The sequence below is a fragment of the Opisthocomus hoazin genome, chromosome 15 (genome assembly GCF_030867145.1).
Source record: "Opisthocomus hoazin isolate bOpiHoa1 chromosome 15, bOpiHoa1.hap1, whole genome shotgun sequence".
NCBI classification, from domain to species: Eukaryota; Metazoa; Chordata; class Aves; order Opisthocomiformes; family Opisthocomidae; genus Opisthocomus; species Opisthocomus hoazin.
Window position 1 is genome coordinate 19,504,597 of NC_134428.1, and position 23,785 is coordinate 19,528,381.

The 23,785-nt window shown below is 46.8% G+C and overlaps 2 protein-coding genes across 2 annotated transcripts; both read left to right on the forward strand.

The window, feature by feature from the left end:
* Window positions 1-1,199: 1,199 nt before the first annotated feature.
* Window positions 1,200-10,257, forward strand: LOC142363197 (SUN domain-containing protein 1-like). Its single transcript, XM_075436071.1, has 11 exons — window positions 1,200-1,354; window positions 1,813-1,871; window positions 3,037-3,120; window positions 4,042-4,157; window positions 5,025-5,125; window positions 6,838-7,009; window positions 7,552-7,636; window positions 7,986-8,101; window positions 8,589-8,756; window positions 9,596-9,688; window positions 10,144-10,257. Exons 1-11 carry the CDS (start codon window positions 1,200-1,202, stop codon window positions 10,255-10,257), a joined length of 1,263 nt encoding a protein of 420 aa, XP_075292186.1.
* Window positions 10,258-13,322: 3,065 nt separating this feature from the next.
* Window positions 13,323-22,380, forward strand: LOC142363198 (SUN domain-containing protein 1-like). The gene is made up of 11 exons (XM_075436072.1): window positions 13,323-13,477; window positions 13,936-13,994; window positions 15,160-15,243; window positions 16,165-16,280; window positions 17,148-17,248; window positions 18,961-19,132; window positions 19,675-19,759; window positions 20,109-20,224; window positions 20,712-20,879; window positions 21,719-21,811; window positions 22,270-22,380. Exons 1-11 carry the CDS (start codon window positions 13,323-13,325, stop codon window positions 22,378-22,380), a joined length of 1,260 nt encoding a protein of 419 aa, XP_075292187.1.
* The last annotated feature ends 1,405 nt before the right edge of the window (window positions 22,381-23,785 follow it).

The following is a 23,785-nucleotide window of genomic DNA, read 5'->3' on the forward strand; positions in this document are numbered from 1 at the left end:
CAGCAAGTTTGCTGATGACACCAAACTGGGAGGAGTGGTAGATACACCAGCAGGCTGTGCTGCCATTCAGCGTGACCTGGACAGGCTGGAAAGTTGGGCAGAGAGGAACCTGATGAGGTTCAACAAAGGCAAATGCAGGGTCCTGCACATGGGGAGGAACAACCCCAGGCATCAGTACAGGCTTGTGGCGGACCTGCTGGAGAGCAGCTGTGCGGAGAGGGACCTGGGTGTCCTGGTGGACGACAGGTTAACCATGAGCCAGCAGTGTGCCCTGGCTGCCAAGAAGGCCAATGGCATTCTGGGATGCATCAAAAGGAGTGTGGCCAGCAGGTCGAGGGAGGTTCTCCTTCCCCTCTACACTGCCCTAGTGAGGCCTCATCTGGAGTACTCTGTCCAGTTCTGGGCTCCCCAGTTCAAGAAAGATGAGGAGCTACTGGAGAGAGTCCAGCGGAGGGCTACAAGGATGGTGAGGGGACTGGAACATCTCTGCTATGAGGAGAGGCTGAGGGAGCTGGGCTTGTTCAGCCTGAAGAAGAGAAGGCTGCGAGGGGACCTAATAAATGCTTACAAATATCTGAAGGGTGGGTGTCAGGAGGATGGGGCCAAGCTCTTTTCAGTGGTGCCCAGTGACAGGACAAGGGGCAATGAGCACAAACTGAAGCACAGGAAGTTCCGTCTGAATATGAGGAAGATTTTCTTCCCTCTGAGGGTGACGGAGCACTGGAACAGGCTGCCCAGGGAGGTTGTGGAGTCTCCTTCTCTGGAGATATTCAAGACCCGCCTGGACAAGGTCCTCTACAACCTACTGTAGGTGACCCTGCTCCGGCAGGAGGGTTGGGCTAGATGACCCACAGAGGTCCCTTCCAACCCCTACCATTCTGTGATTCTGTGATTCTGTGAGATGTTTAAAGAAAAGAGTTTTAATTTTTGAAAGCGCGCGTAATGCTTGAAAGAAGAAATCAAAGTTTCTTTCCTGTATTTTTGATCACCTGCTGCAATCGCTAGGCCAGTAAAACCCAAGGAGTGCCCCTTGCCCGAGGGGCAGGCGCAGGGGCTTTGTTGCCAAATGCCTTCTCCCCCTTCCTCTCTCCCCCCGGCTGGGTCTCAGCGGTCTGCAATACCCTCTCCCCAGTTCGTGCCTGAGATGTTGGGGCTTGGGTTCATTCCGCTCTCTGAGCCCCCTTCCCTCAGCTGCGTCGATGGCGGCCGCGATGATGGCGGCGGAGCAGGAAGCCGTCAAAGGCGGCGGCAGGAACCGCGGCGGCGTGCAGCGCGTGGAGGGCAAGCTGCGCGCCAGCGTCGAGAAGGGCGACTGCTACGAGGCGCACCAGATGTACCGGACGCTCTTCCTCAGGTGGGGCCCGGCCCGCCGCCCTGCCCTTCCCTGCCCGGCCTTCCAGAGCCTTCCCACGCACCCAGCGTAACCACATCTGTTTTGCTTTCCTGGAAGCTTCTCTTCTGATGCCATCAAATGACTATAACTTTTGTGTAAGGGAATGTTGAGACTTGATACTGTGCCTTAGCTGTAGATGTTGATGAAAAGACTAAATCTACAAAATTCTGGTTGATGTTTTCTTTTCTGTACCGATATGTTCATCACTAGCAGCATCTGTCTGTTTTGTAGCAAAACAGTGCTGCTGATGTGTCCGTGCTGGGTTTGGAGTCTGGAGAAATCGGATGCAAAAGTAGCAGAGGACCTTTAGGTGAGGTGACTTTTGCACTCGCTTTGACGTTGCTCAGATGTGCTTTGAGTTGGAGACTGGTAACAACAGTCACTGTGCAACCTGAAATGCTTTTTGTATGCCCTCCCAGATGGCTAAGGGTTACCTTCGTCATAGCAATGGACTGGGGGACAACTCGATTAGAGAATAGTGGGTTCCTGATAACTTTGTGGGCATGCTTAGAACAATTTTTCCTGTCAGATTGTGCCAGGGGAGGTTTAGAGGAGATACTGGGATAGATATCTTCACTGAAAGGGTTGTCAAGCATTGGCACAGGCTGCCCAGGGAAGCGGCTGAGTCGCCATCCCTGGAGGTATTTAAAAGACTTGTAGATGTGGTGCTCAGGGACATGGTTTAGTGGTAGACTTGGCGGTGTTATGTTCATGGTTGGACTTGATGATCTTCAAGGTCTTTTCCAACCTAAATGATCCCGTGATTCTACAATACAAATGACATTATTACTTTGTAATGTTCTGGGGTCTTTAACGCTTGTGTTTTTGTTTAGGATTTTGGGGAGAAGGAGCTGCTTTCATTGACAATATTGTGCTCAGCTCTTTTTTTTTATTATTTTTTTAGAAACAAAAGCCCCAGGAACGTTGGAAATAACGTGTGACATCTCTGTACATCCCTGTGGCCCAAGAAGGGACAGACGCCTTAAGAAAGCTAGCCTAGAACACTGGAGAAAAGCACCGGAGCGTTTAGATTCTTGGGTCACAATGCTGGGTGGTTCTAGAAGCTGGTCTTCTGCTGCGCAGTGCCCTGTAGCAAGGAGCTCGGCTCAGCTACGCAGCAGTGTTTCCTTCGAGTGTAAGTATGAGGCTTCTGCTTGAGGCTAAACTTCTGTTTTAGTACGTTTCTTTCCTACCGATTCCTCTGTTTAATCTGTTAGTGATTGCCTTGTGTTGCTGATTTGCCTTGATTGTAAGTTTTCCTGGGGGTTCTGAGAGAATCAAATGTCGAAGTGCGGAGTAGAGTTCCTGGGGTAATGATGGGAAGCTTGTCTGCCTGTAAACTTGCCTCTGTAGGATAAACCAGAGAGAAAGGGATGAAAGACAAAACCATTTTTTGATTTGTTCAGAGTTAAAGATTTGTAATGATTGAGAGATGAAGAAATCTTTTAAAAACACTTGTTTTTTTTTAAACTCCTGGTAGTTAAACTAGTGTAGCTAAAGTAGGGAGGTCTTGAAGTGTCTTCAAGTGGGGAAGTTGCTTCTGGGTTGGCGTGTATGAACGTGTGTCCTCATCTTTCCTCTTTCCCCATCCATGTTTCCGTTCTGCCCTCAGACGTGTGCACGTACTCACTCTTTTGTTTTAGATGTCTGCCTGCTGGAAATTCACAGTCCAGTGAGTAAACTTGATTTACTGGTGTGGTCAGCATCAGGACGCGTTGCACAGTCAAGTGAATGTGCCAGGCAAACGTATATGTGATGCAGCACCGTAGATTGTATAGATGTAATTCTCTGTTGTCATCTGTGCATAGAGTACTGTATTTGAAGAATGGTAAACACGTAGCTTGTCTTTGCAAAGCCAAAGGAAAAGCTTTCTCTTGTTTGTGCATAGCCAGAAGTGTGTTTCAACTTAACATACCTTCACCTGACAGTTTCAAATTCGTGGCACTGCAGTGTTTCCTGAGGGGGTTTTTGTCTGTGGCTGGCTGGTTTGTTTTTGCAAGGAGGTACAAGTATGCTTTTCTGGAACCTACTTTTTTCGTTGAAGAGGAGAATACTTTACGTAGACAATACTCCAGGTGTTGTGTAGGAGAAGATCAACAAATGACTATATCATAGAATCATAGAATCGTACGTTGGAAAAGACCTCTAAGATCATCAAGTCCAACCGTCAATGACTATTTGTTTCCAGTCAGTGTGCCTGTGCCCTGGAGTTGTTTCAATCTCAGTAGAATGTGTTCGAAACTTTCAAATACCTGGCTCTTCAAACAGAATCTTAAAATACGGTAGTACCGAAGTAGTTACCAAGCAACAGAAACGGCATAAGCTTGTAATTAGCTGCTTTCAAGTCAGATGGGAGGTAAGAAAAGGTGCAGTTGTCATTCATATTTAGTTTGCTGCTCCCGTGGCAGAATGCTTTTCACTGTCTGTTACCCTACTACATTGACGTCTGAATGTATGGATCTGTTTCTGTTCATGTAGTGGACTGCAAAATGCATTCAATACCAATCATAAAGTGGCTTTTCTTTGCAGTATTAAAATCAGTGGGACTTTTAGTGGGACTTTTACTTGGAGTTCTTGTCAGATATCGTAGTTGATTGTGGCGCTTCCTTACTTTTGGGACCAATTTTTTTTTTTTTTCCCCCTTGAAGGTCTTGATGGTGAAGGCAACCCTAAATTTAACTATGGTTTCATTTTCTTTCCGAGTGCATTTTATTCCATGGTGACTAGCGATGGCGATACTGATAGCAATGCACTAGAGGCTTTCGTACAAGCTTGGCACACTGCTTACCTATTAGGAAAAACAAGGTGTAGGGACAGCATACACCTTGTATGTTAGAAAGAAGAAGTCATATTGTTAATTGATTCCACTTTGGGGCAGTTGGTACACTTGACAGGTTGAAAAGCTGCCTTGAAAAGAAAGCAAGGTATGAGGTATTGGTGTGCAGAAGATTTGAATAAAGGGGTTTTAACATTTTATTTTTGTTCTAGTGAGAGTCAGTTTTTCCAGGAGTCTTCTAGAGGGATAGCATCTTCCCTGTGAGATGAGCGTTCGCTAGCTTGAATGACAGAGGCATCAAGAATCTGTGGAGTGCCCTTTATTCAGCAAAGGAAAATGATTTGAGACACTTCAGTCACCAAGATGCTTTGCAAAATACTGGGTTGCTAGATCTACAGTCCCTCAGATGAAGCCAGACATATCTGCTAATCTAAAAATGTATGCGTTGGCTGTGCTCACGCATTTCTCTGCTCTGCAAAGCATTCTTGGCCACAGTTGCATGTCCCTCTGCTTGGTTCCTTTGAACACGTGCCGCAGTAATGACATTTCGCGCTACCACTTTTTGTCTTCTAGGGAGGGCAGCTTCTGGCATGTACAGGTTACTCAGAACTGGATGGTATCAACTTGCTACTCTGATGTCTTTTCTCAAGGTGTTTCTTCTAAAGAGGTGCGTATCCTTTGAGAAAAGTGTTTTGTGAGCAAATGATTTACCCAGTTATAAAACAATACAAGAGGAGAAATGTGTTGTTTCATGTGAACTTTCCTCTCTCTTTCTCTAGATGCCTTCCAAAGACCTACAAGCTGTTCCTGTTTCTTCTGCCGCTCCTGTTTCTACTAGGTACGTGAATCGCTTAGTTATACTACAGACCGGTGTATGCTTACTGCAGCCGTTCCAAGAGAGCGTTTTTAGTTGAGCTCTCGGTTTGTGAAGAAGACGCAGAAGCAAAAAAGAGCAAGTTTGTTTGTGACTAGGGCAGCAATTCAAGCTTTCAAAGTACTGACAAGTCAGTAGCCTTCCCCTTGCCGTGAAAGGAATACCCTCAATTTAATTTCGTAGAGCTCTTTAGAAAGTGAGAGTGGGTGCATAAATGCACTGAAGTCCTTTTTTCTTCACCTCCCTTGATAAGAATATCAGTGAGGTCACAAAGAGCAGGTTGTGTACCGATTGCTTTGATTGTTGTTAATCTCCGTAAAAGTGGGGTTAGGTTCTTTGAGCAACTCATCCGAAGTCTTTCCCTTGCTCTGGACCATCCTTGAGTTGCTTAAAATACTGCTGTTTAGACTGGTTAGTTGACAGTATTCCAGGCCAGCTGTCTTCTTTGAAATAAACAAACTCAGTTTCGAACACTTGCTGAAAGTGGTGGGCTGTTTCTGAAAAGCAGGTTCATGTCTTCGCATGTCCTAAAAACTTTAGAAACTACTCTGGGGAGAAGATGAAGCTTCGCAGAAACTTACAGTCAGGATTGAAAATCCTCTCTACTAGGGAGAATAAGAAAGGAAGAACTTCCCTACCCTGTGTAGAAAGTGCTGCTACTTCTTGCTAAGACAGTGCAAAAACAAGCGTCATGTTTGTGAACTGCGAGATTGCCTAATATCTAACAAAAGTTGGAAGAAACTTGGGCTTCCGTGGAAACAATGTGGTATGTAGTACGTAGGGTACAGGGCAAGATATTTTCCATGGAGATAAAAAGCAGTTTTTTACATCTGCCTTCAGTGAGCATGGCCTGTCTTAATTGGTAAATGAGATCTAGGTCCCAGGGACGCAGTAGTATGAGATTGAGGATATACCATGAGACATAAGCGCAAGCTGCCTGCCATACAACGGTGTGAGCGGTACTGATGGATGTTCCCCAATGTGCTTGAGTGCTTGACTTCACAGTTTGACAGCTGGCTCATACTGATTTTTGTTTAGACTGGAGTAGTGTGCGCTGTGTGACGTCTAGCTTGCAAACTTAAGGTAGCTTGTGTCACGAAGTAGGAAGACGACCTGTAGATCTAAGCAGTCTTCAGGGGGAATTCTCTTGAACACCCTTTTTGCCTTTTGTTTGTGATCTAGGTATATGGTTCTGGGGGTTTGATGGCTGCTTCTCACTATTACCTTTGTTGAACTGGATCAAAATTGATAGAATACAGAGAACAGAGGACTCTCTCCGTGTTCGTGAACCGCAGGCTGATTCTTTGCACTCTGTGCAACCTCCAGAGGTAAGGGAGAACAGTCTAGGGAAGAACTCTGGTATCTTGGAAGACTTCTTAACTGCCATGCCTTCAATATTTGGCAAGAACTACTTGACACACAAGGCTAATGTGAATAAATGTCTTGATCTTTACATATATTAAAAAAATATTCTGTATACCTTAGGATTCCATCAACATCTTTGCTTCTGGTCGTGAAAGTGAGCTGGAAAAGCAAATGGCCTTTCTGTCTGAGAGATACCATCACCTTGATGAAAAATATAGCAAAGTGATGCTTCTACTCCAGAACCTTCAAGATCAGGTTGCCCAGAAAAGTGACAAAAGCGAAACATTGACGCTAATACGAAATATGATGGGTCAACATCCTCAAGATGTGAGACTGGAGCAAAAGGTAAGATAGTCAGTTGTTGGTGCTTTTGGGTGGTGATCGACGTATCCTGTTTTAGTAATGCAGATTGCTAGCCATTTGATTCAGGCTTGCGTCCAATTTTGTGAGCAAAAGTGATTTGCAGCCTTTTCTGCGGGATCTAGAGTTGCAGATCCTCCAGAAGATCGCTCTCCATATGTCTGTGACAAGCCAAAAGCTAACATCTGCAGTAGTAACAAAGGCTGTGACTAATGCAGGGGTTCGTGGAATCACAGAAGCGGTGAGTGAGTTGAAGTTCTCGCAAGTTCAACTAAAACCGTCAGGAGTCCTTTTCTAGGCATTTTTTGGAGCATCGCAGTCAATATAAATGTCAGTGACTTGAAGAGATGTTTAGAACATGAATTGAAATGGGGAGAACTACAGAAAATGCTTGATGAAGCGTACGCTTACAGCATTGCTTGTTGCCTGTTGCGAATGTTGTTTTTTTTTTTCCAAAGTATGCTATCTTGAAAATTGCAGAATTCCCAAAAAAACAGCCATACCAAAGCAATGCAGCTCAGGGTCTGGGGAAGGTGGGGGAAAGAATGCAACCTTTGAAGAAAGCACCAGTCAATATGCAGTATGAATTTGTATTTTAAGCCAAAAAACCATGCACTAAAAATGGCCTCTGTCTTGAGAGAGGCTTTCAAAGACTTGCGATGGAGTGCAGCATCTCAAAAAGATGCTTATTCTACATGTATACAGATGTGTATAGATCAATTACTTTATCAGTTGATATTATTAAATTCTTCCCTTTCTCCCCTTCTGTGTGTATATCTGTAGCAAGTCCAGACTATTGTAAACAATGCCCTGAAACTTTTCTCTCAAGACAAGACTGGTATGGTGGATTTCGCCTTGGAATCTGGAGGTAAATAGTGGAGGAAACTCCACTTTCACGATTCGTGTTATTTTATAGTATCTACTAAAAATGTCGAAAGATCTGCTTGCGTGGGGTGTACGCACCACTGAACTCGCTAGGGAAAATGTGTATGTTTTAGCCCTCTGAGGTGAAAAACCTTGAACATGCTGAAAAGAACACTGTACTTGATAGAAGCATTGTATCCCCAGCCAATGACTAGACTTGAACAGTATCTTTACTAGTTGGTTTTGAGGAAAAGAACTGGTATGTTCACGAAGCTTTGTACAAATCTCTGGCTGAAAAGTCTTCAGGAAGAAATGAGTAATTATTTCGGCTAACCTGATACCTCTTTTTTAAGGTGGCAGCATTCTGAGTGCTCGCTGTTCTGAAACCTATGACAGCAAAACAGCAGTGATCAGCCTCTTTGGAATTCCTCTGTGGTACCTCTCTCAGCCTCCAAGGGCGGTGATTCAGGTAATTAAAGGCCGAGTGAAGAAATTCAGCAATGTTATTTTGTGCTGAGGGGTTTGGATTGTTTCTTGGATGCTGGATGTTTCTGTCTGCAACACACTGTGGGGCACGGGTCCTTTGAACGATGTTCCCAAGAGTGCCATTCTTCTGGTAGTTCCTGGGCACTGCTCAAGTCGTCTTCTAGCAAAACAAAGACCCTGCTAGGAGGCTTGGGTGGTACACTGGACTTCTGCAGAGTGTGAGCACTGGGAAGGTTCCTGTTGTGAAGTAGTCTCCAGGCGGATCTTCAAAACGCTGCTGGCTGTTTGGGTGGATGTGCTGTCTCCCTGAAGGATGCTACCAAATAGATTATATTCTGCCACTTACTCTCTAAGACTGTCCCTAATAATTCAGAATTCGCCACAACTCTTTCTGGCAAAATGCTTGTGGCTGCAGGTTTTGTTGTTGCTGTTGTGTTCCATCCTGTTCTCTCCGCTTTCCTCCTGTCTAGCCGGACGTGTATCCAGGAAACTGCTGGGCTTTCAAAGGATCACAGGGGTATCTCGTAGTTCGACTTTCAAGGAAGATCTATCCGACTGCCTTTACGTTGGAACACATCCCAAAAGCACTTTCAGCAACAGGAGAGATCTCCAGTGCTCTGAGGAGCTTTGCAGTATATGTAAGTCTGTCTGTGAACTTCAGAGGATATTTGTATGCATAAAGAATATTTGTGGCGCAGATCTTGGAAAATAAGGACTGAAGGGAGGACAGCTAAGGAGAGAAACTGCTTGCTTTTAAAATTGCTGTTTTTGTAATCAGCTTTGAGATTAGGAATAAGAAGTGTTGCAGCTAATTTTGAGGGAGCTGTTTCTTTTTTTCCTGCTTTATACAGTAGTAAATATTTTTGGAGGGAGGTGACTGTTTTTGATTTGGTATCGTTCTTTCAGGCACTGGAACTGTTCCATCCTTCCACCACTCCTACTGCTTACCCTCTCCCTCCCCAGTGTTGGCTTTGCATCTTGTCTGTGATGTGCCTTCAGTGTGTTTTAAATTGATTTTAACTAGCACCACAGCTGCTTAGGCAGGACTGCAGAACAGAAGACCACAGGCTACATCAGAGTGTAGCTGTGATCCCTGAGAACATTTGTCTAGCTCCATTAAATGCTGAAGCCGCCGTCTGCAAGCATCTGAATCTTGGCTTCCGTCTTGTTTGTGATGTTGCTGTTTTCTCATTCTTGTTTTTCCTGAGCAGTTTACATTGTCCACTGCGATCTTGGTTGTGCCATGGAAATGATGGGGTTTGACCATGAAAACAGCAACATACAAACATAGCACAGCTCTTTGCAGTTCAGGAAAGTCAAATGCAGAGCTGTGGCTGAAGAAGCATGAAGTTCCACGGGAAGTATTCTGATCTCGGTTTCAGAGACTTGCGTTGACAGGCAGTTAGGTAGGCATGCTTCTGGCTTTGGTTTGACTTGAAATGTGATGGAAGCAAACGTCTTTCTCCTGTTGTTGTAGGGTCTAGATAATGAATATCAAGAAGGCGGCAAGCTTCTAGGACAGTATGTCTACGACCAAGACGGAGAACCACTGCAGACCTTTCCAGTGATGGTAAGTCTGGATGAGAAGATTTCAAGTGTCAGAAGAAGCACACGCATATTTTCTAGGGTAGTGCACAATGAGCAGTGAAGGAAAAAGGCTTCATTCTCTGTTGGGCACTGTAGAAACTGAGGTGGAAAGTAGCTACTGATCTGCCTCAAAACCTAAGGTTCGGATAGTTTAGAGGGGAGGAAAGTTTTGTGCCAGGTGGACACAAGTGGTGTGAAGATACCGAACGTATGAGGAGTCTGCTTCATGCTGCTTCTGACTCCCTTCACAAAAAAAACCCCAACAAACCGGTTGTAAGGCAAAGAAGGTTCTGTTCCAAGTGGCAGAAGGTTCCCAAGGCATCACTCAGTTATTAATCAAAGTTGGTAGTTGCAGGAATGAAGGAAAGCGCCTTCAGTTGCACCTGTTTATACTCCAAACCGAACTCTGGTTTGTGTGTTTGTTTTTTCCTTCTGCAGGAGAAAAGTGAAAACGCATTCCAAATAGTGGAACTGAGAGTGTTTTCTAACTGGGGACATCCGGAATATACCTGCCTATATCGGTTCAGAGTGCATGGGAAACTTGCCGAATAATCTCCAGCACTTCAGCTTGGACTGGTTTTACGGTTGTGCATTTTGTTCTCGATTTTTGTATATGCCGGAAAGCCTAGAAGACTGGAATCTTGCCTTTTTCTTCGTGGAGGCAGTCGTGATGCGTGGGGCTGACTGCCTAGGTCTGGGCAAGCCCGTGCGTGGGCCTTCGTCCGCCTCGTCATTTGCCTGCCCCTCCGGTTCCATTGCCTCATACCTATTGCGTCAGGGCACCTGGTGTGGAGAGGGAGGCCAGGAGGGGATTCGCCTGCCGCCCCGAGCAGGGACCCGTTTCCATTCCCCGCTGTCTCTCAGGTGCTCTCCTTCAGCCTGGTGGCGAGAGGGCAGGGGATCTTCTGCTTCTTGCGGAACATCCATCCTGTGCGCTTGTTTCGGGGGTGGCAGGGCATGGCTCCACCAGTCTATTTCCCCCTCGCACTCCCTGATGCTCCTGAACCTTTCTGCCTCCTCTTTGAGCTCTGCCACCAGGACGAGCAGATCATCCACCTGGTCACAGCGCACGCAGGCGTTCTGCCTGCTGCCCTCCCATACCAGTGACAGGCTCGGGCACTCCCTGCAGCCAGAGACCTGCACAGCTGCCTGTTTATGCGGGAGCTCTGTCTGGGTCGCCGTATTCCGCCTGGTGACGGCTTTCAGGCGAGTGGAGACCCTAGCTACTAGCTGAGCAAGTGATGACCACCGGCTGAATTTACCCTGGTAGCTGGCCGAGCCTCGGGGCCCTGCCTGCGCCAGCTGCCGTGCCAACTGCCGTGGCAGGCCCTGTTTGCCTGTCCTAGTGGCCGCACTGCGGGTCGCTCGTGCTCCCTCGGGGCTGCTTTTGTGAGGGGGGAGGGTGCCGCCGTCACTCTTGACCCTGCTCTTCTTTGGGGGAGGGGGGTTTGGGGGGGCACGCTCTCTCTCGCCAGGCGGCTGTCTCGGCTGTTGTGCCGCTGAGAAAAGGTTTCCCCGGTGCGATCACTCGCTCCGGAGCCCTTCACTGTGCGGTCTGTTCTTCTCTGCTGCCTCCAAACTGACAAGATGCTGTTGAGAGGATGCAGAGAAGGCAGAGCTACTGAATGCCTTCTTTGCTTCAGTCTTCAGTGCCAAGGCAGGCCCTCAGGAATCCCAGGCCCCGGAGGTAAGAGAGGAAGCCTACAGAGAGGATGACTTTCCCTTGGTCGAGGAGGACTGTGTGAGGGATCGCTTAAGCGATCTGGACGTCCACAAATCCATGGGCCCCGATGGAATGCACCCACGAGTGCTGAGGGAGCTGGCGGATGTCATTGCTGAGCCACTCTCCATCTTCTTTGAGAGGTCCTGGAGGACAGGAGAGGTGCCGGAGGACTGGAGAAAGGCCAGTGTCACTCCAGTCTTCAACAAGGGCAAGAAGGAGGACCCAGGGAACTACAGGCCGGTGAGCCTCACCTCCATCCCGGGAAAGGTGATGGAGCAGCTTATCCTGGAGGTCATCAACAAGCAAGTGGAAGAAAAGAAGGTTATCAGGAGTAGTCAGCGTGGATTCACCAAGGGGAAATCATGCTTGACCAATCTGATAGCTTTCTACGATGACATGACTGGCCGGGTAGATGAAGGGAGAGCCATAGATGTTATCTACCTAGACTTCAGCAAGGCTTTCGACACAGTCTCCCATAATATCGTCCTAGGGAAGCTCAGGAAGTATGGGCTGGATGAGTGGTCGGTGAGGTGGATTGAGAACTGGCTGAATGGCAGAACTCAGAGGGTTGTCATCAGCGGCGCTGAGTCTAGTTGGAGGCCGGTAACTAGTGGTGTCCCCCAGGGGTCAGTACTGGGCCCAGCCTTGTTCAACTTCTTCATCAATGACCTGGATGAAGAGTTAGAGTGTACCCTCAGCAAGTTTGCTGATGACACCAAACTGGGAGGAGTGGTAGATACACCAGCAGGCTGTGCTGCCATTCAGCGTGACCTGGACAGGCTGGAAAGTTGGGCAGAGAGGAACCTGATGAGGTTCAACAAAGGCAAATGCAGGGTCCTGCACATGGGGAGGAACAACCCCAGGCATCAGTACAGGCTTGTGGCGGACCTGCTGGAGAGCAGCTGTGCGGAGAGGGACCTGGGTGTCCTGGTGGACGACAGGTTAACCATGAGCCAGCAGTGTGCCCTGGCTGCCAAGAAGGCCAATGGCATTCTGGGATGCATCAAAAGGAGTGTGGCCAGCAGGTCGAGGGAGGTTCTCCTTCCCCTCTACACTGCCCTAGTGAGGCCTCATCTGGAGTACTCTGTCCAGTTCTGGGCTCCCCAGTTCAAGAAAGATGAGGAGCTACTGGAGAGAGTCCAGCGGAGGGCTACAAGGATGGTGAGGGGACTGGAACATCTCTGCTATGAGGAGAGGCTGAGGGAGCTGGGCTTGTTCAGCCTGAAGAAGAGAAGGCTGCGAGGGGACCTAATAAATGCTTACAAATATCTGAAGGGTGGGTGTCAGGAGGATGGGGCCAAGCTCTTTTCAGTGGTGCCCAGTGACAGGACAAGGGGCAATGAGCACAAACTGAAGCACAGGAAGTTCCGTCTGAATATGAGGAAGATTTTCTTCCCTCTGAGGGTGACGGAGCACTGGAACAGGCTGCCCAGGGAGGTTGTGGAGTCTCCTTCTCTGGAGATATTCAAGACCCGCCTGGACAAGGTCCTCTACAACCTACTGTAGGTGACCCTGCTCCGGCAGGAGGGTTGGGCTAGATGACCCACAGAGGTCCCTTCCAACCCCTACCATTCTGTGATTCTGTGATTCTGTGAGATGTTTAAAGAAAAGAGTTTTAATTTTTGAAAGCGCGCGTAATGCTTGAAAGAAGAAATCAAAGTTTCTTTCCTGTATTTTTGATCACCTGCTGCAATCGCTAGGCCAGTAAAACCCAAGGAGTGCCCCTTGCCCGAGGGGCAGGCGCAGGGGCTTTGTTGCCAAATGCCTTCTCCCCCTTCCTCTCTCCCCCCGGCTGGGTCTCAGCGGTCTGCAATACCCTCTCCCCAGTTCGTGCCTGAGATGTTGGGGCTTGGGTTCATTCCGCTCTCTGAGCCCCCTTCCCTCAGCTGCGTCGATGGCGGCCGCGATGATGGCGGCGGAGCAGGAAGCCGTCAAAGGCGGCGGCAGGAACCGCGGCGGCGTGCAGCGCGTGGAGGGCAAGCTGCGCGCCAGCGTCGAGAAGGGCGACTGCTACGAGGCGCACCAGATGTACCGGACGCTCTTCCTCAGGTGGGGCCCGGCCCGCCGCCCTGCCCTTCCCTGCCCGGCCTTCCAGAGCCTTCCCACGCACCCAGCGTAACCACATCTGTTTTGCTTTCCTGGAAGCTTCTCTTCTGATGCCATCAAATGACTATAACTTTTGTGTAAGGGAATGTTGAGACTTGATACTGTGCCTTAGCTGTAGATGTTGATGAAAAGACTAAATCTACAAAATTCTGGTTGATGTTTTCTTTTCTGTACCGATATGTTCATCACTAGCAGCATCTGTCTGTTTTGTAGCAAAACAGTGCTGCTGATGTGTCCGTGCTGGGTTTGGAGTCTGGAGAAATCGGATGCAAAAGTAGCAGAGGACCTTTAGGTGAGGTGACTTTTGCACTCGCTTTGACGTTGCTCAGATGTGCTTTGAGTTGGAGACTGGTAACAACAGTCACTGTGCAACCTGAAATGCTTTTTGTATGCCCTCCCAGATGGCTAAGGGTTACCTTCGTCATAGCAATGGACTGGGGGACAACTCGATTAGAGAATAGTGGGTTCCTGATAACTTTGTGGGCATGCTTAGAACAATTTTTCCTGTCAGATTGTGCCAGGGGAGGTTTAGAGGAGATACTGGGATAGATATCTTCACTGAAAGGGTTGTCAAGCATTGGCACAGGCTGCCCAGGGAAGCGGCTGAGTCGCCATCCCTGGAGGTATTTAAAAGACTTGTAGATGTGGTGCTCAGGGACATGGTTTAGTGGTAGACTTGGCGGTGTTATGTTCATGGTTGGACTTGATGATCTTCAAGGTCTTTTCCAACCTAAATGATCCCGTGATTCTACAATACAAATGACATTATTACTTTGTAATGTTCTGGGGTCTTTAACGCTTGTGTTTTTGTTTAGGATTTTGGGGAGAAGGAGCTGCTTTCATTGACAATATTGTGCTCAGCTCTTTTTTTTTATTATTTTTTTAGAAACAAAAGCCCCAGGAACGTTGGAAATAACGTGTGACATCTCTGTACATCCCTGTGGCCCAAGAAGGGACAGACGCCTTAAGAAAGCTAGCCTAGAACACTGGAGAAAAGCACCGGAGCGTTTAGATTCTTGGGTCACAATGCTGGGTGGTTCTAGAAGCTGGTCTTCTGCTGCGCAGTGCCCTGTAGCAAGGAGCTCGGCTCAGCTACGCAGCAGTGTTTCCTTCGAGTGTAAGTATGAGGCTTCTGCTTGAGGCTAAACTTCTGTTTTAGTACGTTTCTTTCCTACCGATTCCTCTGTTTAATCTGTTAGTGATTGCCTTGTGTTGCTGATTTGCCTTGATTGTAAGTTTTCCTGGGGGTTCTGAGAGAATCAAATGTCGAAGTGCGGAGTAGAGTTCCTGGGGTAATGATGGGAAGCTTGTCTGCCTGTAAACTTGCCTCTGTAGGATAAACCAGAGAGAAAGGGATGAAAGACAAAACCATTTTTTGATTTGTTCAGAGTTAAAGATTTGTAATGATTGAGAGATGAAGAAATCTTTTAAAAACACTTGTTTTTTTTTAAACTCCTGGTAGTTAAACTAGTGTAGCTAAAGTAGGGAGGTCTTGAAGTGTCTTCAAGTGGGGAAGTTGCTTCTGGGTTGGCGTGTATGAACGTGTGTCCTCATCTTTCCTCTTTCCCCATCCATGTTTCCGTTCTGCCCTCAGACGTGTGCACGTACTCACTCTTTTGTTTTAGATGTCTGCCTGCTGGAAATTCACAGTCCAGTGAGTAAACTTGATTTACTGGTGTGGTCAGCATCAGGACGCGTTGCACAGTCAAGTGAATGTGCCAGGCAAACGTATATGTGATGCAGCACCGTAGATTGTATAGATGTAATTCTCTGTTGTCATCTGTGCATAGAGTACTGTATTTGAAGAATGGTAAACACGTAGCTTGTCTTTGCAAAGCCAAAGGAAAAGCTTTCTCTTGTTTGTGCATAGCCAGAAGTGTGTTTCAACTTAACATACCTTCACCTGACAGTTTCAAATTCGTGGCACTGCAGTGTTTCCTGAGGGGGTTTTTGTCTGTGGCTGGCTGGTTTGTTTTTGCAAGGAGGTACAAGTATGCTTTTCTGGAACCTACTTTTTTCGTTGAAGAGGAGAATACTTTACGTAGACAATACTCCAGGTGTTGTGTAGGAGAAGATCAACAAATGACTATATCATAGAATCATAGAATCGTACGTTGGAAAAGACCTCTAAGATCATCAAGTCCAACCGTCAATGACTATTTGTTTCCAGTCAGTGTGCCTGTGCCCTGGAGTTGTTTCAATCTCAGTAGAATGTGTTCGAAACTTTCAAATACCTGGCTCTTCAAACAGAATCTTAAAATACGGTAGTACCGAAGTAGTTACCAAGCAACAGAAACGGCATAAGCTTGTAATTAGCTGCTTTCAAGTCAGATGGGAGGTAAGAAAAGGTGCAGTTGTCATTCATATTTAGTTTGCTGCTCCCGTGGCAGAATGCTTTTCACTGTCTGTTACCCTACTACATTGACGTCTGAATGTATGGATCTGTTTCTGTTCATGTAGTGGACTGCAAAATGCATTCAATACCAATCATAAAGTGGCTTTTCTTTGCAGTATTAAAATCAGTGGGACTTTTAGTGGGACTTTTACTTGGAGTTCTTGTCAGATATCGTAGTTGATTGTGGCGCTTCCTTACTTTTGGGACCAATTTTTTTTTTTTCTCCCCCTTGAAGGTCTTGATGGTGAAGGCAACCCTAAATTTAACTATGGTTTCATTTTCTTTCCGAGTGCATTTTATTCCATGGTGACTAGCGATGGCGATACTGATAGCAATGCACTAGAGGCTTTCGTACAAGCTTGGCACACTGCTTACCTATTAGGAAAAACAAGGTGTAGGGACAGCATACACCTTGTATGTTAGAAAGAAGAAGTCATATTGTTAATTGATTCCACTTTGGGGCAGTTGGTACACTTGACAGGTTGAAAAGCTGCCTTGAAAGGAAAGCAAGGTATGAGGTATTGGTGTGCAGAAGATTTGAATAAAGGGGTTTTAACATTTTATTTTTGTTCTAGTGAGAGTCAGTTTTTCCAGGAGTCTTCTAGAGGGATAGCATCTTCCCTGTGAGATGAGCGTTCGCTAGCTTGAATGACAGAGGCATCAAGAATCTGTGGAGTGCCCTTTATTCAGCAAAGGAAAATGATTTGAGACACTTCAGTCACCAAGATGCTTTGCAAAATACTGGGTTGCTAGATCTACAGTCCCTCAGATGAAGCCAGACATATCTGCTAATCTAAAAATGTATGCGTTGGCTGTGCTCACGCATTTCTCTGCTCTGCAAAGCATTCTTGGCCACAGTTGCATGTCCCTCTGCTTGGTTCCTTTGAACACGTGCCGCAGTAATGACATTTCGCGCTACCACTTTTTGTCTTCTAGGGAGGGCAGCTTCTGGCATGTACAGGTTACTCAGAACTGGATGGTATCAACTTGCTACTCTGATGTCTTTTCTCAAGGTGTTTCTTCTAAAGAGGTGCGTATCCTTTGAGAAAAGTGTTTTGTGAGCAAATGATTTACCCAGTTATAAAACAATACAAGAGGAGAAATGTGTTGTTTCATGTGAACTTTCCTCTTTCTTTCTCTAGATGCCTTCCAAAGACCTACAAGCTGTTCCTGTTTCTTCTGCCGCTCCTGTTTCCACTAGGTACGTGAATCGCTTAGTTATACTACAGACCGGTGTATGCTTACTGCAGCCGTTCCAAGAGAGCGTTTTTAGTTGAGCTCTCGGTTTGTGAAGAAGACGCAGAAGCAAAAAAGAGCAAGTTTGTTTGTGACTAGGGCAGCAATTCAAGCTTTCAAAGTACTGACAAGTCAGTAGCCTTCCCCTTGCCGTGAAAGGAATACCCTCAATTTAATTTCGTAGAGCTCTTTAGAAAGTGAGAGTGGGTGGGTAAATGCACTGAAGTCCTTTTTTCTTCACCTGCCTTGATAAGAATATCAGTGAGGTCACAAAGAGCAGGTTGTGTACCGATTGCTTTGATTGTTGTTAATCTCCGTAAAAGTGGGGTTAGGTTCTTTGAGCAACTCATCCGAAGTCTTTCCCTTGCTCTGGACCATCCTTGAGTTGCTTAAAATACTGCTGTTTAGACTGGTTAGTTGACAGTATTCCAGGCCAGCTGTCTTCTTTGAAATAAACAAACTCAGTTTCGAACACTTGCTGAAAGTGGTGGGCTGTTTCTGAAAAGCAGGTTCATGTCTTCGCATGTCCTAAAAACTTTAGAAACTACTCTGGGGAGAAGATGAAGCTTCGCAGAAACTTACAGTCAGGATTGAAAATCCTCTCTACTAGGGAGAATAAGAAAGGAAGAACTTCCCTACCCTGTGTAGAAAGTGCTGCTACTTCTTGCTAAGACAGTGCAAAAACAAGCGTCATGTTTGTGAACTGCGAGATTGCCTAATATCTAACAAAAGTTGGAAGAAACTTGGGCTTCCGTGGAAACAATGTGGTATGTAGTACGTAGGGTACAGGGCAAGATATTTTCCATGGAGATAAAAAGCAGTTTTTTACATCTGCCTTCAGTGAGCATGGCCTGTCTTAATTGGTAAATGAGATCTAGGTCCCAGGGACGCAGTAGTATGAGATTGAGGATATACCATGAGACATAAGCGCAAGCTGCCTGCCATACAACGGTGTGAGCGGTACTGATGGATGTTCCCCAACGTGCTTGAGTGCTTGACTTCACAGTTTGACAGCTGGCTCATACTGATTTTTGTTTAGACTGGAGTAGTGTGCGCTGTGTGACGTCTAGCTTGCAAACTTAAGGTAGCTTGTGTCACGAAGTAGGAAGACGACCTGTAGATCTAAGCAGTCTTCAGGGGGAATTCTCTTGAACACCCTTTTTGCCTTTTGTTTGTGATCTAGGTATATGGTTCTGGGGGTTTGATGGCTGCTTCTCACTATTACCTTTGTTGAACTGGATCAAAATTGATAGAATACAGAGAACAGAGGACTCTCTCCGTGTTCGTGAACCGCAGGCTGATTCTTTGCACTCTGTGCAACCTCCAGAGGTAAGGGAGAACAGTCTAGGGAAGAACTCTGGTATCTTGGAAGACTTCTTAACTGCCATGCCTTCAATATTTGGCAAGAACTACTTGACACACAAGGCTAATGTGAATAAATGTCTTGATCTTTACATATATTAAAAAAATATTCTGTATACCTTAGGATTCCATCGACATCTTTGCTTCTGGTCGTGAAAGTGAGCTGGAAAAGCAAATGGCCTTTCTGTCTGAGAGATACCATCACCTTGATGAAAAATATAGCAAAGTGATGCTTCTACTCCAGAACCTTCAAGATCAGGTTGCCCAGAAAAGTGACAAAAGCAAAACATTGACGCTAATAAGAAATATGATGGGTCAACATCCTCAAGATGTGAGACTGGAGCAAAAGGTAAGATAGTCAGTTGTTGGTGCTTTTGGGTGGTGATCGACGTATCCTGTTTTAGTAGTGCAGATTACTAGCCATTTGATTCAGGCTTGCGTCCAATTTTGTGAGCAAAAGTGATTTGCAGCCTTTTCTGCGGGATCTAGAGTTGCAGATCCTCCAGAAGATCGCTCTCCATATGTCTGTGACAAGCCAAAAGCTAACATCTGCAGTAGTAACAAAGGCTGTGACTAATGCAGGGGTTCGTGGAATCACAGAAGCGGTGAGTGAGTTGAAGTTCTCGCAAGTTCAACTAAAACCGTCAGGAGTCCTTTTCTAGGCATTTTTTGGAGCATCGCAGTCAATATAAACGTCAGTGACTTGAAGAGATGTTTAGAACATGAATTGAAATGGGGAGAACTACAGAAAATGCTTGATGAAGCGTACGCTTACAGCATTGCTTGTTGCCTGTTGCGAATGTTGTTTTTTTTTTTCCAAAGTATGCTATCTTGAAAATTGCAGAATTCCCAAAAAAACAGCTATACCAAAGCAATGCAGCTCAGGGTCTGGGGAAGGTGGGGGAAAGAATGCAACTTTTGAAGAAAGCACCAGTCAATATGCAGTATGAATTTGTATTTTAAGCCAAAAAACCATGCACTAAAAATGGCCTCTGTCTTGAGAGAGGCTTTCAAAGACTTGCGATGGAGTGCAGCATCTCAAAAAGATGCTTATTCTACATGTATACAGATGTGTATAGATCAATTACTTTATCAGTTGATATTATTAAATTCTTCCCTTTCTCCTCTTCTATGTGTATATCTGTAGCAAGTCCAGACTATTGTAAACAATGCCCTGAAACTTTTCTCTCAAGACAAGACTGGTATGGTGGATTTCGCCTTGGAATCTGGAGGTAAATAGTGGAGGAAACTCCACTTTCACGATTCGTGTTATTTTATAGTATCTACTAAAAATGTTGAAAGATCTGCTTGCGTGGGGTGTACGCACCACTGAACTCGCTAGGGAAAATGTGTATGTTTTAGCCCTCTGAGGTGAAAAACCTTGAACATGCTGAAAAGAACACTGTACTTGATAGAAGCATTGTATCCCCAGCCAATGACTAGACTTGAACAGTATCTTTACTAGTTGGTTTTGAGGAAAAGAACTGGTATGTTCACGAAGCTTTGTACAAATCTCTGGCTGAAAAGTCTTCAGGAAGAAATGAGTAATTATTTCGGCTAACCTGATACCTCTTTTTTAAGGTGGCAGCATTCTGAGTGCTCGCTGTTCTGAAACCTATGACAGCAAAACAGCAGTGATCAGCCTCTTTGGAATTCCTCTGTGGTACCTCTCTCAGCCTCCAAGGGTGGTGATTCAGGTAATTAAAGGCCGAGTGAAGAAATTCAGCAATGTTATTTTGTGCTGAGGGGTTTGGATTGTTTCTTGGATGCTGGATGTTTCTGTCTGCAACACACTGTGGGGCACGGGTACTTTGAACGATGTTCCCAAGAGTGCCATTCTTCTGGTAGTTGCTGGGCACTGCTCAAGTCGTCTTCTAGCAAAACGAAGACCCTGCTAGGAGGCTTGGGTGGTACACTGGACTTCTGCAGAGTGTGAGCACTGGGAAGGTTCCTGTTGTGAAGTAGTCTCCAGGCGGATCTTCAAAACGCTGCTGGCTGTTTGGGTGGATATGCTGTCTCCCTGAAGGATGCTACCAAATAGATAATATTCTGCCACTTACTCTCTAAGACTGTCCCTAATAATTCAGAATTCGCCACAACTCTTTCTGGCAAAATGCTTGTGGCTGCAGGTTTTGTTGTTGCTGTTGTGTTCCATCCTGTTCTCTCCCCTTTCCTCCTGTCTAGCCGGACGTGTATCCAGGAAACTGCTGGGCTTTCAAAGGATCACAGGGGTATCTCGTAGTTCGACTTTCAAGGAAGATCTATCCGACTGCCTTTACGTTGGAACACATCCCAAAAGCACTTTCAGCAACAGGAGAGATCTCCAGTGCTCTGAGGAGCTTTGCAGTATATGTAAGTCTGTCTGTGAACTTCAGAGGATATTTGTATGCATAAAGAATATTTGTGGCGCGGATCTTGGAAAATAAGGACTGAAGGGAGGACAGCTAAGGAGAGAAACTGCTTGCTTTTAAAATTGCTGTTTTTGTAATCAGCTTTGAGATTAGGAATAAGAAGTGTTGCAGCTAATTTTGAGGGAGCTGTTTCTTTTTTTCCTGCTTTATACAGTAGTAAGCGTTTTTGGAGGGAGGTGATTGTTTTTGATTTGGTATCGTTCTTTCAGGCACTGGAACTGTTCCATCCTTCCACCACTCCTACTGCTTACCCTCTCCCTCCCCAGTGTTGGCTTTGCATCTTGTCTGTGATGTGCCTTCAGTGTGTTTTAAATTGATTTTAACTAGCACCACAGCTGCTTAGGCAGGACTGCAGAACAGAAGACCACAGGCTACATCAGAGTGTAGCTGTGATCCCTGAGAACATTTGTCTAGCTCCATTAAATGCTGAAGCCGCCGTCTGCAAGCATCTGAATCTTGGCTTCCGTCTTGTTTGTGATGTTGCTGTTTTCTCATTCTTGTTTTTCCTGAGCAGTTTACATTGTACACTGCGATCTTGGTTGTGCCATGGAAATGATGGGGTTTGACCATGAAAACAGCAACATACAAACATAGCACAGCTCTTTGCAGTTCAGGAAAGTCAAATGCAGAGCTGTGGCTGAAGAAGCATGAAGTTCCACGGGAAGTATTCTGATCTCGGTTTCAGAGACTTTCATTGACAGGCAGTTAGGTAGGCATGCTTCTGGCTTTGGTTTGACTTGAAATGTGATGGAAGCAAACGTCTTTCTCCTGTTGTTGTAGGGTCTAGATAATGAATATCAAGAAGGCGGCAAGCTTCTAGGACAGTATGTCTACGACCAAGACGGAGAACCACTGCAGACCTTTCCAGTGATGGTAAGTCTGGATGAGAAGATTTCAAGTGTCAGAAGAAGCACACGCATATTTTCTAGGGTAGTGCACAATGAGCAGTGAAGGAAAAAGGCTTCATTCTCTGTTGGGCACTGTAGAAACTGAGGTGGAAAGTAGCTACTGATCTGCCTCAAAACCTAAGGTTCGGATAGTTTAGAGGGGAGGAAAGTTTTGTGCCAGGTGGACACAAGTGGTGTGAAGATACCGAACGTATGAGGAGTCTGCTTCATGCTGCTTCTGACTCCCTTCACAAAAAAAACCCCAACAAACCGGTTGTAAGGCAAAGAAGGTTCTGTTCCAAGTGGCAGAAGGTTCCCAAGGCATCACTCAGTTATTAATCAAAGTTGGTAGTTGCAGGAATGAAGGAAAGCGCCTTCAGTTGCACCTGTTTATACTCCAAACCGAACTCTGGTTTGTGTGTTTGTTTTTTCCTTCTGCAGGAGAAAAGTGAAAACGCATTCCAAATAGTGGAACTGAGAGTGTTTTCTAACTGGGGACATCCGGAATATACCTGCCTTTATCGGTTCAGAGTGCATGGGAAACTTGCCGAATAATCTCCAGCACTTCAGCTTGGACTGGTTTTACGGTTGTGCATTTTGTTCTCGATTTTTGTATATGCCGGAAAGCCTAGAAGACTGGAATCTTGCCTTTTTCTTCGTGGAGGCAGTCGTGATGCGTGGGGCTGACTGCCTAGGTCTGGGCAAGCCCGTGCGTGGGCCTTCGTCCGCCTCGTCGTTTGCCTGCCCCTCCGGTTCCATTGCCTCATACCTATTGCGTCAGGGCACCTGGTGTGGAGAGGGAGGCCAGGAGGGGATTCGCCTGCCGCCCCGAGCAGGGACCCGTTTCCATTCCCCGCTGTCTCTCAGGTGCTCTCCTTCAGCCTGGTGGCGAGAGGGCAGGGGATCTTCTGCTTCTTGCGGAACATCCATCCTGTGCGCTTGTTTCGGGGGTGGCAGGGCATGGCTCCACCAGTCTATTTCCCCCTCGCACTCCCTGATGCTCCTGAACCTTTCTGCCTCCTCTTTGAGCTCTGCCACCAGGACGAGCAGATCATCCACCTGGTCACAGCGCACGCAGGCGTTCTGCCTGCTGCCCTCCCATACCAGTGACAGGCTCGGGCACTCCCTGCAGCCAGAGACCTGCACAGCTGCCTGTTTATGCGGGAGCTCTGTCTGGGTCGCCGTATTCCGCCTGGTGACGGCTTTCAGGCGAGTGGAGACCCTAGCTACTAGCTGAGCAAGTGATGACCACCGGCTGAATTTACCCCGGTAGCTGGCCGAGCCTCGGGGCCCTGCCTGCGCCAGCTGCCGTGCCAACGGCCGTGCCAACTGCCGTGGCAGGCCCTGTTTGCCTGTCCTGGTGGCCGCACTGCGGGTCGCTCGTGCTCCCTCGGGGCTGCTTTTGTGAGGGGGGAGGGTGCCGCCGTCACTCTTGACCCCGCTCTTCTTTGGGGGAGGGTGGTTTGGGGGGGCACGCTCTCTCTCGCCAGGCGGCTGTCTCGGCTGTTGTGCCGCTGAGAAAAGGTTTCCCCGGTGCGATCACTCGCTCCGGAGCCCTTCACTGTGCGGTCTGTTCTTCTCTGCTGCCTCCAAACTGACAAGATGCTGTTGAGAGGATGCAGAGAAGGCAGAGCTACTGAATGCCTTCTTTGCTTCAGTCTTCAGTGCCAAGGCAGGCCCTCAGGAATCCCAGGCCCCGGAGGTAAGAGAGGAAGCCTACAGAGAGGATGACTTTCCCTTGGTCGAGGAGGACTGTGTGAGGGATCGCTTAAGCGATCTGGACGTCCACAAATCCATGGGCCCCGATGGAATGCACCCACGAGTGCTGAGGGAGCTGGCGGATGTCATTGCTGAGCCACTCTCCATCTTCTTTGAGAGGTCCTGGAGGACAGGAGAGGTGCCGGAGGACTGGAGAAAGGCCAGTGTCACTCCAGTCTTCAACAAGGGCAAGAAGGAGGAC